General features: G+C 38.0%; 1 protein-coding gene across 1 annotated transcript in view; it reads left to right on the top strand.

The window, feature by feature from the left end:
• Window positions 1-7011: 7011 nt before the first annotated feature.
• LOC140935391 (neogenin-like) overlaps window positions 7012-18435 on the top strand; it is a 33359-nt gene continuing 21935 nt past the window's right edge. Inside the window, exons 1-3 of the mRNA XM_073384939.1 lie at window positions 7012-7326; window positions 12283-12597; window positions 16100-16399. Of these exons, the coding sequence (XP_073241040.1) occupies window positions 7266-7326; window positions 12283-12597; window positions 16100-16399 (676 nt within the window). The 5' untranslated portion in view covers window positions 7012-7265. The remainder of the gene's footprint in view (window positions 7327-12282; window positions 12598-16099; window positions 16400-18435) is intronic.

Below are 18435 nucleotides of genomic sequence, written 5' to 3'. Positions count from 1 at the left end.
GTCTTAAAAAGGCTTATTAATTCTCAGGTCTGCAAGAATTGCATGTTTCAGTTTTTTATTTCTGTGCTATAGCCTGTGGGCCACAGAACAAGGATTTTGATACTGTTTCGCGGACGCTCTTGACCAGAATTAAGTTTCGTCTTCTACTCAGGCTAATGCTGAAAGTTCTTTTGCGCTTTCTTACAACCTTTTTCCTTTTTAATTCCACGAATAAACGGAGTTTTCTTGGCATATTGCAAGGATTCGCTGAGGTTAGAGTCTGAAATCGTAATATGGAAATGGGTTTAAAAAGTTCGTTTTGGTTAATGGGTAAGCAGTACCGATCGAGAATTATGAGGAATGGGCAGGGGATGGGTCACTCAAGGCACGCGCGAACGCATACTGTCACACGACGAGTTGGTGCCCTGCTCGAGAACTACGCGAGATCATACCCGCCAGCTCCAATTGCGGTATTATCAGATCTACGTCTACGTTGCCGTCTTTGGAATTTTTATTAGCATTTTTTATCAGTTAAAAACTCCCAACCTGATCAAGTGAATCGAGGAAAGGGTCAGTTGCCGAACAGTGAGTAATGAATGATATTAGTTAGTATCACTGGTAGTGGAAAATTATGGTATTCCCAAAAAACGTCATGTCTAAACGGTTAAGTTTATTGTCTAAAATACCTGATTTGTCTAAAATTAAACGCCTGATACCGCTATCTCTAATCAATTTTACCAAGTGGAGAAGACCAATTAACCTCAAGCATGTCAGTTGATTTCTTTTCGGTTTCACGGGTTCTCGTTAGTCTCTAGCTACTTGTAGCTTCTGTAATTCTAATTGATTCTTAGACTGTGAAGAAAACTAAGAGAGAATTTAATACTAAGCTGTTTTCCCGCCTATTTTAAGGACGCATGTACTACCTCTTCTATTCTTTTGTTGGCTGTCAATAGCCACAATAAATCTCTGATGGCACGACGAAAAATTGTATAGAAATCACAAACAAGAGAACATGACAGACTACTAAACAATTCAGAGTCAAACAGTCAAATTTAGAGTCAACTGAACAGTCAAAACTGAAAGACCGCGAACTACAAATCACTTTCTTGGGTTAGAGAAAAGTATTGTCTGCTCTTGCTTAATCAGTTATGATTTGCTTGTCTTTACTTGAATTTTTTTGGGGCGCGGTTTCTCGGTGTTGCGGACATTACCGTTTGTAAGCTGTGTTGCCTGGTGACATGGATATTGCTCAGTTTTCGATTTGTTGTAATACGTCAAATCTTGAGTGGTGTCGCCGCCGCCCTTCACCTAAAAAAGGAACCCGTGAGGAATCCCTATAAGAACGTCTACACCTAGAACTAACCCTTTTGTCCTATACGTATCCTTATCCCAAGAGCTCTATCTGATCTCCTGATAGATGCCCCGGTCTAGATGGTAAGGATGATGGACTTCAGGAGATTTACAACACAACTGAAAAAAATATCAGGCTTGAGTTTATCTTACTGAACCAGTTGCAAACTTAGCCCCTCAACTGACAAAATGACCAAGTAAAACTAACCTGAATTTCATCCGATTGCTTCGAGTCGTTTTCTCCTCTCAACAACTGAGGGAAGTAACTAAGTTACTGAGGGAGTAATAACGACTCGAAGTAATCCGATGAAATTCAGGCTAAAGTAAAACTTGAAGGACCTCAACCTACTTTTATAGCTAATTCGAAATATGTTACGTTGATGGGGCCACTTTACACTAAGTTATCAGTTCATACACCTTCAGTAAAAGGTCATGGCCTAGCTTTGCCATTCGGTGCAAGCAGATTTTAAAAACATTTTCAGATATTAAAGAATTTGGATCAAGATTAAGGCGTCGTGATGCCGGAAAAGATTAAATTCAAAACGATTAAACGATTAAAAGGCCACTTAAAGTGACAAGCAACCATATTGTCTGGGAAAAAACCAACAACTATTCAAACAGAAGGATTTTTTTACGTGTATCTCTTGAAATATGTATTTTATGTATTTTACTATTATTATTACTTGTCCTCGATTTTTGGATAACCGGCAATACAAGGTTAAGATCGAGGCAGTTAGTTTCTACGTTGGTTGCAGACATTTGTTCGAAATATGTGTGATATTTTTGGGCGAGATTGTATTTAAAAAATTAAAAAAACAAGTAACTTTTTATCACATTATCATCCTTAGAAGTGTGGACGCCGTTATCCTAATAGTGGGATAAGTAGTTAATAACATGTTAAGCCCTTAAATGAACAGGGTGAATGAACCTTCAAGTTCTTGCAACCAGCAGTCGCGTGCTGCTTTCAGTTGCTTCTATTCCTAAATAAGTAAAAAGATTTTTATTTATTTCTTATCAAACTACTATGGCCAGAGAACAAGAGTATGTACGATATTGTTATGAACGTTTTTTCAAAAGGGATTTTGAAGCCCATGGAGTATTTTGTTCATCCAGGAGCCGATTATCGGCTCCTGGTTCATCAGAATTTCTAGTCTGACACGGTTGCAGGCGTACATCTTAGCAACATGGATCAAGACTGGCGAATAGCCATTTTGTCCTCCATTGGATCCAATAAAGAAAAGCTTGGGGCAAATAAAGAAAAGAAAAACAAAACATAACATAATGGAGACTCGACACTTTGGTCAGCTTGATTCTTCGAATGAGCTTCGTTTGTTTTGATTTTTTGTTTCACACCAATAAGCCAAGGGGCTAGCTATACGTCAGCTAAATCAGTGATTTTTTGAACATGCGTCCCTTAGTTGAAGAGGACCCGGAAAAAACCGGGGAAGGAAGTATTTGAGGCTCTAATTGTTCCTCGTCAATCTGATTTGAAATTTGCCAAAGAGAAAAGCTGTTTGAGTGTTCAAACAGTGACGTTGCCTTGGGTGAATAGCCGGAGGTTAAGCAACCACTTCACGACAGCAACGGCAGCGAAAACGTCACTTGGAAAGTGAGTTTGCGCTGTTTCAAACTTTATTACTGTCACAGTTGTTCTATCACATACATTTTGTTTAACGTTAGGGGTTTTCTCGAGTCAATTCTAAAAGACTATGTAAGTTTAGAAAAAGAAAATCATTGTCTTGTGTTCACGTGGACGCTCTCCATAAAACGTGAAACTAGAACGTATTATGTCGTAGTGGTGCAGTGACGGCAAAGAAATGTACAAAAAGGCGTGATGCACGTGCAAAGTTGTTGTTTTACTTATCTAAACGACCTATAAATCCAAGATGCTTTACAGTTTGCCGTTCTCGTTGCTGTCGCTGTCGTCGTTGCTTAAGCTCCCCATTGTCACCAAGAAAGTACCAGATTAAAGATCTTAAAGACTCTAAGCTGAGCATTTATCACGTTCATATCCTGCTGAAATCTGCAGAACAATGTCGAATATACCTCGAAATCAGATTCTTAGCTTATGTCCACCTTTTCAAAGGGCCAAAAGGCAAATTTTAGCGACTTAACCTTATCCACTGCGAAAGAATGGCAGGTTCATTAATCGGATCAATTAAATGACTAAATCTGGCTTGAAAAATTTGTTAGATTCCAAACATTTCAAAGCAAGGAATATTAATACAGAAATATGACTCATTACTAGTATAGCTTGAAAGCTATGTTATGATCACAACACTACCGCAGTGTGCGTGCGTAGAGGTTGGTATGAAATTTAAAGGCAGAATTTTTTGTCGAAAACATAATTTTTCTCGATTTGTGGGTGTTTCTTTAAATTGCCCAGTGAGTGGAAAAGCGCGAAAGAAGATACCGTATCAGTTTTGTGATGGGAATCGCTAGGTAGAAAAAAAAATGTCATCCGATTAATTGATCATACTGAACCAAAGAATGTAAATACCAACGCGCGCGTTCAAGGTTTTGCGGGTATTATAACACTGAAAAGATCCGGTACACTAAAGAAACGGTCAAGGGCACATCCTAGCCATCAAAATCTGACCCTGTTTAAGACCAAAATCGTTAATTTCGCTACCCTGTTTAGGACAAGCGATCTCAGAATTGGATTTTTTGGAAAAACTTGTTGGTATCACAAATGTAGACCACTTATTACCAACCTTCACACTCTTTTAGAGGCCTTCTCTCCAAAAAGACACCCTTTTCATGGCCCTAAATAGCCTGTTTAGCGGCCGATACCCGTACGTATAGGCCGAATTAGGGAGTGTCACACTCCTGGGTTTCCTGTCCCCATCTGCTGGACATTTCCCTCCTTCAGCAAGCAATGAATCACAGCTGACTTTTCAAGTCCGATCCGGCGGTAGTTTACATTTTACGGTCATGTTAGTTAAAAAAAAAACAGTCTTTACAGAATCCATCTGTTTTGGAGACCTTAAAAGCTTAAAATGCGACACCGAAAACGCGTCTATTAACCGTGTATTTTTCATTTCGTGTCGTATTAGTAGCCACAGATTTGCGGCGAAAAATGATATCACCGATCATAAATATTGTCGAACGCGAAAATTGATTGCTTCTTGTAGCACATTAAATCGTTTATCAAAGTTTGAAATATCAGTAATTTTCTGTCAGACAGGTATTTGGACAGTGCAGTCTGAAGTTAGCTTGCTTGTCTTGTGGCAAACCACACAAATTCTGTTAATCGGACATAAAAGCTGTGTTCTTAAATGTTGCTTTGAAACCACTTTATCTTACACAAAACTCTCTTCATTCACCTTTTTATTAATTTACTTATTTTGAAAGCTGAATGCAGTTTTTTGGCGACCGAATTCGCTTTCTATTGCTCTTCGAGAGGTTTTTTTTCTTTGTTTCCAACGTAAACATTACTTTCTCTTGCTTTCATGTATTTATTAATAATTTTAACTTCAGTTTTAAAACGTAGAAGACTTGTATTATTCTATTCTTTTTTTGTCATCCTTTGTCGATCTCTTACTTAGTCAGACCTCCACGAACTCTTAACAGGCTATTAAACTGGAGGTCTACATTGATGAATCTTTTATTTCGTTAGCACAGAGTGTCAGATCACCCATTCGCTGTTTGCATCATCAATTTACTAAAATTTTAAAAACCAAATTTAAATATTTTTTTCCCTTGTTATCCAGCTTAATTCTGGCGGAAGCTTTGAACTGAACATTAGATTTCCATCTGCTAAAAGTGACTTTTTCTGTCGTGGAGCGTTGATTGAAGAAAAACAACTAACTGATATCAGGCGAATATTACCCAAATCGATCAACTTTGATAACTACCTGATTTTATTTATAATAGCTTGGTGACAGAAAAAAACACGGTTGTAATGTTTTAGAGATGTTTTGAAATGAAAAAATTATTGAAAAGCTATCTTTAAATTGAAACACGTGCGTTTGGTTTGCGGTGATAACAACTCTTTTCAACAAACTGAATGTAATCTTAAAATTGCAAATTTATATCGATTTAGTCACCGGCAGCCATTCAGACTGCTCTTTGGCTCGTTCATGGGAACCGGCTGGAATTTCACGAGAGCCAGGATTTTTTCAAGAGTCTCTTCATATCTCTCTTGCCGCGAGATTTAAATTAGCAAAAGAGGAAAGAGAGAAAAGAGAAAATTGAAAGAAGAAGAAGAAGAAAGAAAGAAAAAACAAAATAGGGGAAAAGAGGAAGAAAGGAAAACGAAAAAAGATTTTCTTTCATTTATTTTTTGCCAAGTTTCATGCAAGGTGAATGAATCATCAGTCCGAAGGGTCGGAAGCTTGAAAAGTGACAACCATTTTGCTTGCTTGTTTTTCAGTCCTCCATGTCACGGTCACGCGTCGATTTCAATTCAGCAATCTCCACCGTAAAATCCTCAGTGTTCTGTTTTTTTTTCTCAGTTGAGATTCCTGGAATTAAGTTGACTTTGCTCGATATTACTGTCAGCTGGCGCCCTTTTTACGTGACACGCGCTTGATACGGCACCTCATTTATTTTTACGGACAGTTTACTTTGACCCCGGCGAAAAAAATCCCTTATATTTTTCTCTTAATTCAACCCGCATAATTTATTAACGGGGGTGGGACTGTAGAGCTCTCCCTTTTACAAATGTTTTGACTAAATAACGTTCACTTGGTGCTAGACTTCCGGAGATCGGGGAGCAGCTCCATGAGGGAGGCCTAGAAGCAAGAGTCTAACAGAAAAACAACAAATGTCAAATTTTTTGTAAGAATGCAAATTGTAAAATGTGTTAATCTAATAATTTAGGTATCCAATCCAATTTGCATACATATTACATTGTTGATTATAATGTTACATGCCGTAAAGTGATCTAGACTCTGTTCTTAGGGAATACCAGTTTTCCGGGTTTTTTAATACGTTTGGCCAAGAGAGGATGGTTGACTCAGAATACAATTCGTTGCCAATTACATTGATAGAGTTTGTATACAAAAAGGCTTTTGTTTCAAGGAAAATCCTTTTCAAAACTAGAAACCTTGCGAAATCGTTATTTTTATTATTCCATTCTTAAATATTTTGGCCTGCCCCCAAAATAAACTTCAACGTCATGCCTAATTGAAGATCTAATGCAAACACACTGCCGAAGAACGACTATAAAAGCGTTCAGAAGTGTTTTTTCATAAAGTCTTTAAAATTTCGCTTTTTTCTCTTTTAGTTTACTTTACGTTCATGTTTTGACGCCTTTACTGTGCTAAGTGACTCTGGTGTAAAAAGTTGGAGCCCGGCTACCCGACGCCTTAAATAAAACTGACAAATTTTCACTATAGCTTGTCTCACTTTCTTCACTTTTAATACTTCATGTTGGCACATAAATGAGACTTGTTCAGTTCAATGGCTTTGTAGACCACAAACTTCCCACGAGAATAATTGGGCTTAGGCTTAGGCTTAGGCTTAGGCCAATTTGCATGAATTTACAAGACCGGGTACATGCATTGGTGTTTTCAGACTTTTTGAGTGGAATGCTTTTTTTCTTTAATTCCTGTGCGGCTGAATCCGCTTTCGTCTTATAGTGTAGGACTCAGGGAAGTGCTAACAACACCAAGTTTAAGTACGTGAAGGAAAGGGAGCTTGCATGAAAACAGATACGCAAAAAAATCACACTGATCAGCAACTGAGGTGAAAAGTGTCTTTGAAAACAGCTGAATACAACGGGGTAACCGATGGGGGCGTTAAATAGCGCAATCTGATTGGCAGAAAGACAATTGGCCCAATGACGTTTCCCGAAAACATTATCCCAAGCATTTCATTAATGGTTGAGTTTATACGGTGATGCAGGAAAGTTGGTTGACATTTAATGTGTGTGAAAACGTAAATCTTTCCCGTATTATTCCCTGTCTTCTTTGTAGCGTTAAAGAAGGATAATGCTGCTTCCCGGCTGCAGGGCTTGCTTCATAGTTATTGTGCAGTTGGCAGCTTTCTCAGGTAAGTTGTTAGTCCTTCGTAGAAGGCCGTTGTTGTTCAGTTTAGCATGAAAACACGCGATAGCATGTGAGTTTTACCCGTGCGTTTTTTCTCAGTTTTTCTTTTATTTAATTCATGGTCCTGTTAGGAGGTTCTTTCGTTAAGAATAACCCGCGTTTGGTTTTGTCCTCACCGGTTTTGTTGCAGTGTTTTGTATTCAATATGTTTGTAGTATGTACCATGTTTACTCTGCTGCGGACAAAACCTACTCTCACTTAAGAATGTCTTACCTTTGAATAACTTCCGAAACAAGCCTAAGATGCCTTTCTCGTTGACCGCAAACGTGACTTGGATCATTTGCACGAGAAATTAAAACTGAAAGTGTTAAAGTTAAGCTTGTGAGCTTTGCTCTTTCAATCTATCTGTGTTGTGAAGGCAATTTTCGCGGGATACAGCTACAATAGCTAATTCCCCCTGTTGTTGAATAAATGATATTCATAGCTTTGTCTTTTAATCATTATAAAGGATATTCTTTTCCTGAAGGTGAATGAATCAAGGTCTTGTTTTCCTTTGGGTTTCTTCCCATAGACCGCCGTTCAGGGAGCGTTCGGCTTTTTAGTTTTGTTGTTTAGCAGAAACAAAGACGTCAATGCTGAGTTTAATCGGGGAATTATACTCTCGTTCTCGCAGTAACGCGTTGCTTTACGCCACATGTGTTCGTCTTCTTTCTTCATCTTCCCCGAAACAGATTTTTTGGTGAAACTTCGCAGGAAAATTTGGTTTTGAAGTCGCTTTATAATGTTATCAATGTATTTCAACTCAAAACATTAGAAAGATGAACAGTCGAAACGTTCTGATTCTGTAGAAAGACTTTATTAACGTGACGAATGAGACAAGGGTAGTTTTCTGCCTGTGACAGAATTTGGCAATAGACTCATTTTGGTCTGTCTTATTTCCTGATTATTATAATAGCTTCTGGTTCTACATGCAGGTTTTTCAATTTTGCAAAGTTAATTACATCCTATTCATTTATGAAGGTGTGAAAAGCGGCATTAAGTTCTTTGTGCGTGCTCAATCACCTTGTCCCGTCATTTAAAATTTCGAAAACGCGAGTGTAATTCATCATAGATCATCATCAACCGTTTATAAATTTCAGCTTTATTGATAAGTGCAGTGATTCAAAACCTCGGTAGAGGCTATCCTAATTCCAAAACCGTGGTATCACACTAAACTTGTGTTGTGTGAAACCTTTTTCCATAATTACCATTCATAGTTGAGTTTTGATTACAAAAGAAACGGAAATGATTCATAGTTAGTCTGTAACACCCTGACACCCTCCCTCACTCTAGATTAATCGTTAGTTTCTAGTTTTTCTCGTTAAAATCTTATTTATAATTTTGTCACCTTCTGAACTCCTTTATTTTCAATATAGTAAAACTGGATTTAACTGAGGACGAATTTTAGAGTTGTTGTAATTCACCGTGGCCTGGGCCTGCTGGGTAGGTCCTCAGGAAATCTTTTTTTGGGATAATTCCTTGAAACCCGGAAAAAAAATTAACTGCAGAAAAATGCAGGGCTGGCATCTGGAACAAGTCAGTTTGATAACTGTAAGTGGAATACTGGACAATTGACATTTGTTTGGATTTAACCCTGTTGTAGCTCGTTGTGGCCGGCAGGTTTTTTGCTTGTTCAAGTAAAATGCTTCTTCTTACAATAAATTATTTTTGGCTGTGTGTGAATGAACATCATTGTTTATATAGTTCAGTTACATACACAGGAATGTGCAAATCCTGTTGATTTGTCATTTTGATTTCGTTCAAGAAAATGATAGTTATAATCTTGGAGTGTGTTGCTAGGAAGAGCATAGTGTTTGCATGTGTTTTACCAGGAGTACAGTCAAAAATTGTAAATAAGCTATGACTTAAATTACACAAAAAGCTTATCTATGATGCCAAGTAATGCTCGTCCAAGCACACTGTAATGATTGTTTAGGAAAATAATAATCCTGATAACAGACCACAGGCATTGTTTTTCTCTATATTTATTGTTTGAAGTGCAAGTTCAAGTTTATTTACATAATTCAAATGTTATCAAAGTTTGCACAGATAATGGGAACATAGGCAACATCATCAGTTACAGTAGTTTTGCCCTGCTGATATCAATGCTTTATTCAGACTGTGTTGATAAAGCAATGATATTCCGCCTAATGTAGTGTCTGTAAAATCTCTTGGAAGACACTCCTGCTGCTATATAAGGCTGGCCCCGGTTGTTCAAACCTTGGATAGCGCTATCCACCGGATAAATCACTATCCATTATCCACTATCACTATCACGTTATCCACTGAATAGATTTTTATAGGGTGGATAGCTCTGTCCAACGTTTGAACAACCAGGACCTGGTGCATATAAGATATCTGAATTTCATCCTGTGATTATAGAATCTACTGTGATTCTATGTGCTAGTGATTTTGTTACAAATCACTGTGGAGTCCTGGCATATGATATTAGAGAGCTTAAGCAGCAGAGTTGTTCTTTAGGTCATGTACTTCAGGAAGGTTGTGTCCGGTCTGGATTGAGAAGAGCAGATTAAGCAATGAATGGTTTTTGGTGTAATGCAAGTCAGGGATGTCTTGTCTGTGTTTACTTTTGCTATTTGAAATGTCTTCACTCAAATCATTTCAAATATGAGAAAGATCTTTGTCACTGAAGTGGGCTTTTACATTTTCTTTGTCCCATTCTCATGTAAACATTTCCATCTTTCACATTTATTCACTGAACTAGAAATGCCGTCTTGTACTATTTGATTGTGTAGACACAAATCGAGCAAACAAAAGTTACCATAACTCCATACATGAAAGCAAACTTTGGCGGTCCATTTTTTTGCAGTTTCATTGATCACAATGAAATTTAGTGTGCTCTTCATTTTTAAAGCTGATTGCACTAAATATCACAGGTGTTTGACATGCAGTATAGCTCAAAAACGTCTCTTGGATATACATGTATATAATCAACCCAATGCAGTCACAAAAACACGCAGTCATAACATTTTAATTTGATATTTATCATTGTAAAGAAAATAACAATTCATGCAGATGAAATTATTAGCCCTTGAATTTGCATGTGACACCCTCTTAAAAGTAATAAGATGTGAGTTCACTTGATGGTGATTCACGTGGACAAGAAATCCATTAAATCTTATGTAAATCTTGCCATCTTCATCTTCGAGTTCTTCAAAACCAGCTGGAGCTAGCAGGGTCAACTTGTCAAGTTTCAGCAATAGAGTTACAAACTGTCTCTGAAAACACGGAATGAATAGCAGAAGGGTTTTTCCTTGGCTTTAGGCCAGCAATGTAACCACAATATCGGGAATTACCAAAAAATTCTTACCCAAACACAAACTTTCAAGTACTTGAATCTCGCGTTCTGTCTTGAACTTCAAAACAGGCATTGTGGGGTCGGTGACCTGACCTTACGAATGTAAACACGTGCACAGTATTCACACTAGCACGAGTGACTTCTGGTGGGTGTTCTTGACCTCAAGAACGTCTGCTGCTTAAGTTCTCTATTGCTCTCTTTGCATCCTACAGCAGGACTTTCACTAAGGTCTTAGGGCTAGGGATTTCCCCTGGCTACTACGAGCATGATCCCCAGCAACCTTGAGGGGAAAAGGAAAATTACATAGAACATAAAGAACTTAAAGACTGTTGCCTGGTTAGCTGACTTGAGAGAGAGCACCAGTCTGCTGAGCAAGAGGCCATGGGTCCAAACCCTATCCAGACCAACACTTAGGGTCTTAAAATAACCGAGAAGAAAGTGCTGCCTATGTAATGACATCTGCAAATGGTGTGACTTTCTAGTCTTCTCAGTAAAGGACAAAAAAGCATAGGTTTTGTCTTGCAACACTTTCACTTATCAGGTTCTTGTGGGATGTAAAAGAACCTGCACCACTTTTCGAAGAAATGGGGAATGTAGACCCCAGTGGTGTGGCCAACCTTTCTTGGGCTGGGCGGGTTATATGCCTGGGGGAGGTACTCCTAGGAATTCGTGGTGGGGGTGTGCCGCCCAGTTCTCCAAATCCTGAGCCGATTTCAGACCAAAAAATGTAATTTTCCACACTCGTTTTCAGACCACACCTCTAAAATCCATACCCATTTTTAGACCTGGCCTTTGGGCAGAAATTATGTTATCATTACTTAGATTAGAGCGCAAACAAAAAAATTCTTCCAATCCATTTCGAATTTGCATATTTTCTTTCTTTCTTACTTATTTGGAATTGAAACGATAAAGACGTTCATACAATGCTGTAGTTCCCTCAAAAACCATACCCGATTCCAGACCAAAATGGGCAAAGTGTATACCCTTTTTCAGACCAAAACAGCGCAAAAACACTACCTGATGGGGCGGGGCGGCACATACCATACAAGGGAGTACGCCCCCCCCCCCCCCCCCTGGGTTATATGTAAGGAGAGATCTTAAAATAGGGATAACCTCGTGATCCTTTTTCAGGAGTCGTAATGGCTACCTGTAAACAGTGTATGTGTGTAAACTTCTTAGCTCATCAATTTCCTGCCTATTAGTTCCTTATACCCGGCAACTTGAAATCTTAGTAGCAGCTTTGTACAGGACCCATGCCGTGTATCGTTTCTCATTTGGTGGGGAGTTTTATGTGTCAGGGGTGTAGGGATAATGAAATTGCTGATCTCATACTGGAGAACCATGTGGTCATCAGATCCATGTGAAGGTCTAACCATTTGCAGGGCAGTTCCTTTATTTTACCCTGATTTGGTCCATCCCTTGGGACTGAACCTGCTACCTCCCACCTAAGTCCAGTGCTTTATTGACAGAGCTACATGTAACTCTGTCATGGTTTCAATAGCTTATCTTGCCGTTGTTTACCTGATCCTATATATAGATGTGTTAAGGTTTTAATCAAAAAAGGAATAATATTATTCTAACTTTGTAGTGTTTCTTTTTTAGGATCATTAGGAATAAAAGTACCATATTTTATTGAGGAACCCTCAGACATTTATGCTAGACGAGGAAGACCTGCACTTCTAAAATGTCAAGTAGGTGGAGATCCCAAACCATCTATAAGATGGAGAAGAAATGGGGTTCCACTGAGCTTGGACAGTCGTAGGACTATAAACCCAGATGGCTCTTTATATTTTTCGGAAATTATTCATAATAAAACTCAAAAGCCAGATGAAGGCACATACCAGTGTGAAGGGGTACTATCTTACAACTCAGAGGATTATAGAATAATCAGCAGGACGGCCCGTCTTATTATTGCAGGTAAGTGTACCTTTTTAATTATACTGTATCGGAAATATGGTACTAGGATTAATGCAACCTAATGTGGTTGTTGTATTATCTATGCTGGTTAAAACTGTGACAGGTTTGAAGCCAGGAGTCAGTTCACAAGTAAGTTGAGCATGATTGTGTGGGTGAACATAGTCCTGAAATTATAGGACTGTTGTTGACAGTGACTGATGTTTTCGGCAACCTTTGCAGTAGTCATCTTTAGAGTCAAAGTGAGTTGTATCATGTCAGTGGATGGTATTTAACTCTGGTTATTGACTTGATTGGTCAATTATAACTTATAGCGGAGCTCCTTGCGCGCGCGAGGCGCGCGAGCGGAGCACCATAACTAAGAGAAACTACCCATCCGAGAAATTTTGGTTATGACGTCAGCGTCCGTCCGTCCGTACGGACTTTCCGGGTAGTGGAAAGTAGTCCGCATGGACTCTTGGGGTAGGGGAAAGTAGAGATTTTTTTGGCGGGAAATCGCATGGCGCAACGTCGCGCAATTATATCGCGCAACTGGTTTTGAAAAAAAAATTTCAAACCAACTTAAGCAACTTGGCAAAAAGATTTTTCGACAGAGCCTTTATAACTTTTTATTACAACTTACGAAAGCTATTATGTCAACAAACAACAGCAGAGAGATTTTAGCGTGTAGATGACAGGTTTTAAGCCGAGAGCAAAGAGAAGGTGAACGGCAGAGAGCAAGAGTCGACACGCGTAGAACAAGCGAAGACGATCGCCAAAGAGAGCGCGTTAGAAGTAGAAGAAGAATACAACATTTTAGCGAAGAAAGTCGGCAAGTAGAAAGAGTCAGAGCGAGAAGAAGGAGAGAAAATTATAGTGAAAAACGCCGGCAAGCAGAACCAGACGGAGCTAGAATGAATAGTCAAAGGCAACGCGAAAGAGAAATACAAAGGCAAAGAGAACGGCAGCAAAATAACGACATGATGACAGAAAGTGTTGAGTTAATGTCACTATGGCCCCGCGCTATTAACATTTTGATTTCAAACTGATCTCGAACGCGAAAATTCAGCCAGTCATTTAAAAATACAAGCAGGGAAGACAGAGGCTTTTCACTTTTCTCACTATAGTCACGCGTTGATCACGGTCTACGACCGTCCAATTTTTATGCTCTGATTGGTCAAAATTTGACAGGTGAGTTCATGCAGAAAATTTATACGGCATCTTGAACCTTGTTTACTTTGACAGCTGAAGCTGACAGAGTATTTTGTCAACTTGTGATGTTTTTTACTGTCTTTTCCCACTGGATGGTTTTAAAAAATGAAATACAGCTGCTATCAACAGTCTTCTTTGATTCATGGCTGGTTTGTTTATTGAATTTTTGGTTCGGAAATGCGCCGGTTGTCAAAGTTGGAAATCCGATTTCGGATGCATCTTTTTCGTTTTTCACCTTGCTGGATGCGGGGTTGAAAAGTCCCTCAAGCGATTCTGGCCTTACTTGATAGCTTTCAAGAGCTGCATCTCGAATGGTAAGCCTGAGTAATTATTGTATACAGTGTATGTTTGTTTTTTTATATCTAATTTCATGAAGTCGAGCGCAGTTTATGAGGCTAATTTATGCACGTTTGTATTAGGATCTGAGACAACGATCTGATCTAGTATATATAAGCTTACAGAGCTTTAAAGCCTTTAGTCGATCTTTTCTCTCCGCATATAGAATGAAAAAACGTTCCGAAGAGTATTTAGTTATAATTTTGGCTGTAGAAAGAAAGCTTTGAGCGATTTTCTTGCCTCGAGTTCATCTCTGAAAACAGTAAACACCAGGAAGCCAGCTAAAAGCTTTAGGCTTAAGCGTAAAGACTCAGGATTTTTAGAGACGCTTTAATACTTGTCTTCATGAATGAAAATTGTTGTCCCTGTAAATGTTTCACCGAATTACATTTCTTTTATTGATTGTTAGTAGTCTCTTGCAATTGCTTTGCTGTTTGTTTTCAGTCGTTCACAGACAACGCTTGCAGGAGTACTCAAAATGCCGCGCGTTTGCACATTGTTAAAAAACCATAAAATAAAAAATAAAAAAACAATAAATTATTTATTATGTTGAAGCGTAACTCTTTTATTGTTCACTGAAAATTTGGCGCTTGTCAAAAGTGACAACCGGCTGGCCGTATAGGTGATTTTGGAAATTTTTTGAACGGTTTTGCTAAAAGCCCACGCGTGCCTCGTACGGTTCTGGATATTGAATGAGTGCAATTTGTCTTGAAAAATTGTGAAATACTGCATTTTGTCTGAGGTCTGTATGATAAAAACAGCGCCTCATATTACTGTTTCACCTCAGATGTGATGCATAAAAAGTATGAAATGTTGGTTTACACGCTCCCAGAGTTGTTGGCAAGATTTTTTTAAGTAGACTTGTCGAACGCAAAAAATTCGGCCTGATTTGTTTTTTTCCATGAATTCGTTTTCCAGGCCTAATCTACTGTGATCAAGAGCTATTATGGCTCTTAAATGTGATCGACGATGATTGCTATTTTTTGGGTGTATATATACCGGCTATCAATTCGATGAAAGATTTTTTTCACTCTAAAATCACTTAGCCTTAGCTTTCCCTAAAAAGTCACATATGTGCCATTAAGTTAACTGATTTGTGGATTACAAGTTTATTGTTTGATTTAAATCATAAATTTATTAATGGGAGCTTCGCTTTTAGCCCTGGCTAAATCTATATATTACTGGTCAAGTAAAAAAATTGTCTTTGCCTAGTGTTATTTTTTAGGAGAGACTATTTGTTTGGGAATGGATTGCATTTTTGTAGGGTTTGATCAAGGCTGTGCTTTATGCTAAATTTTGTGGAGCACTGTACCCTGAATCTATGAAATTCAGGGTGCCCAGCATATGATTTTATGGAAAAACTAAGGTCTCCTAGTTCCACAAGATCAAAAGCGAGGCACCAAGGGATACTGGGCTCTACAAGATCACAACTCTGATGATCAAAATGATGGGCTTGTTAGCATGAGATTATGCAACTTTTTACTCATGAAAGGAAGGTTTGAAACAAATCAAGGTCACCTCCACCCTTGCATCCATTCAAAGGCCATGGCATTATGGGCACACAATACTGTGAAATGGGCTGTTAATACAAAAGCTGTAAGGGCAGGAAACGTGGACCATCTTAACTTCCGAGGTGGTTAACTTAGCAAAAATATGATTCAAAAAAATGTAGACCTGATCAGATGAGCAAGTTGTCGAGAGAGAAATTAAAAAATAGTTTCTAGACACTAATTGAATTCACTGCTATTTCCAGTAATTATTAATTTTATTTGTTTAAATGCAATTTAACAGATATTTAACAGGGGCAATCTTTGCTTCCATGTGGCAAATTTGGCACTTGGCATTTTTCAGCAAATTTTGTTCCTCAAGCTGTAAGCTTGTCTTAAGTGTGCAGCAGCCTCCACTTTGCATGTGGTCAGTAACTGGTTTCTCTAGTTGGCAAAGACAATAACAGTTACTGTATATTTCCACCCTACAGGTATTTCCTCCAAAGTATCTGTTACTCCTTCAGTCTTAAACGCTATTCAAGGTGACACCTCAAGATTATTTTGCAGTGTAAAACATTCCACACCTAAAGCTTTGATCGCTTGGAAAAAGCAAGGTTCAACTAATGTTACAATTACAACTGGAAATCATTTTACTTTGACCCCTGATGGTGCTCTACAGATCAGGAACATTAGATTTGAAGATCAGGGAAAATATGAATGCATTGCAGTAAATAACAAAACTATGAGGCAGCACACTAGCACAAATGCAGCAACTGTAAAAGTTCTTCCTGGTATGTTTTAAATGGCCGGGGTATTTTGCAGAACGCTGAATGGCTGCCGAATGCCAAATGACTCGGAAGTTTGGTGTTTGGGTTAGAGTGGTTTTCACTTGACTGTCTAAAGGGATTGGTTTTGGTTTTGGTTTTGGTTTTACTACACCCTTTGGTTGGCTAGTGTATTTACTTTGGTTTTGGTTTTACGACAGTCAAGTGAAAACCGCTCTAGGAAACCGAGTGAATCAAGTTTCAGGTCAGTTTTCCCAGTATGACCTTAAATGAAACCTGATTCACTCAGTTTCCTAACCCTCTTCGAGCAAACTTCAGCATCATTTGATGTTCGGCAGCCATTTGGCAATCTGTAAACTACCCCTGCCATGTTAAAATGCATTATAATTCAGAAATTTATAGGACAATATGTTTGTTGTTCCATTAGTTGTATGTGTAACATCACTGAGGCAAAGTATCCGATCCAAGGTGAGTAATAATGCCATCAGCCTAGAAGGAATTTAAAGGCTTTCAGATCTATTCCTGCACTTTTTGAGGACTAAGAAATATTGTCCATGAGGAACTCAAACTATCACTAAAAGTACAATTACACTTGGTAGAAATAGGATATCTGCATAATGATCAAACACAAATGCAATCCACAACTCTTTTAAAAAATTGAACTCTTAATGGTTTTCATTCTTGATAATGCTGTTAAAAACATCGAAATGTCAAATTAATGTTCCTTATTATATTTATTTTTTGTTAAATGCTTTAACAAGCAACTGACCATCTGATCTAGTGAATTAATTACTTGTTTTATTAATTCAATGTAATAATAATTGGAATAATTTAATTAAGAACACTTCTACAAATCAACTTGAAAATACGTTTTTGATGCACATAAATTTATTAGGAACTTAAACAAATATAATATTGGTTTTACAGTACTTCTGTAATTTGATTTACTTCAAAAATCTTCACTTGCCCATTGGGCAAATTAAGAACAGAATTCATCAGCCCGATTGCAAAATTCAGACACAACTTTCTCTAGCCCTAGGATGTCACTGTTATGATTGTATCGGTACCGTGTTGTTACTGTTACCATGATCTTAAAATAACAGAACTGAAATACTGTTTCCCAATGACATTTTCTGTTTTAGGGATCAATTAACTGAACACGGTGGGCATATGTGACATCAAAACTGCTTGCCTGCCAAGTTTTTTTTTTTTAATATTATGGGACATCTAATGATGGTTTCTGAAAGAAGTCACCACAAGGATGTCAAAAGTGAAAATGTTTTTGAAATATGCCTATCCACTCAAAAGATATAGCGTTTTGAAAGTTGAATTTCCGCCATTTAGTTACTAAAAATATTCAAATTTCAAATGATATATCTCTTGAGTGGATAGGCGTATTTCAAAAATTTTTCCCCTTTTGACATACTTGCAGTGAGTTCTTTCAGAAACCATCATTAGATATCCTGTTATACTAAAAGCAAAATTTGGTGGGAACTTTGTGACGTCATTTTCCCACCAAAAATGCCAAAATCTGAAAAACAAAAAACATACATTTTTTTTGGAAAGGTGGGTTCTACATTGTTACAAAATTTCACGTGAATTGCGTTAAAACTAAACAAAATTTGAATAAAGGTGAGCATTTTTGATGTCACACATACCCACTGTGGAAATTCACAATTTCTCGACTCAGATTCTTAACTTGTAGAGCAATATTATTCTTTAGTTATATTAAGACAAAACAAAATCATTGTTTAGCATCTATTAGTTTTTTTATGTGTGCCATCATTCCCAAAGTGTATTGCATGTTACTGGTTTATGCAGCGTGTAAAGAAAGTTGTGTCCGATAGCCCAGGGCTAGTGGATTTTACTATTGGGCTAGTGAATTCTGTTCTTAACTTGCCCTCCTGGCAAGTGAAATTTCTTACGGAATTCTAATCACAAAATAACTGTTATCAACCCTGCTCATCGTCGGGCTAGTTAACTTGACTTTTGGGCTAGTACGTGCTAACTACAGCTTGCCCGAATGGCAAGCTGTAAAACTA

Source organism: Porites lutea, chromosome 4 (genome assembly GCF_958299795.1).
Source record: "Porites lutea chromosome 4, jaPorLute2.1, whole genome shotgun sequence".
NCBI classification, from domain to species: Eukaryota; Metazoa; Cnidaria; class Anthozoa; order Scleractinia; family Poritidae; genus Porites; species Porites lutea.
This window is presented reverse-complemented; position numbering and strand designations above follow the sequence as displayed.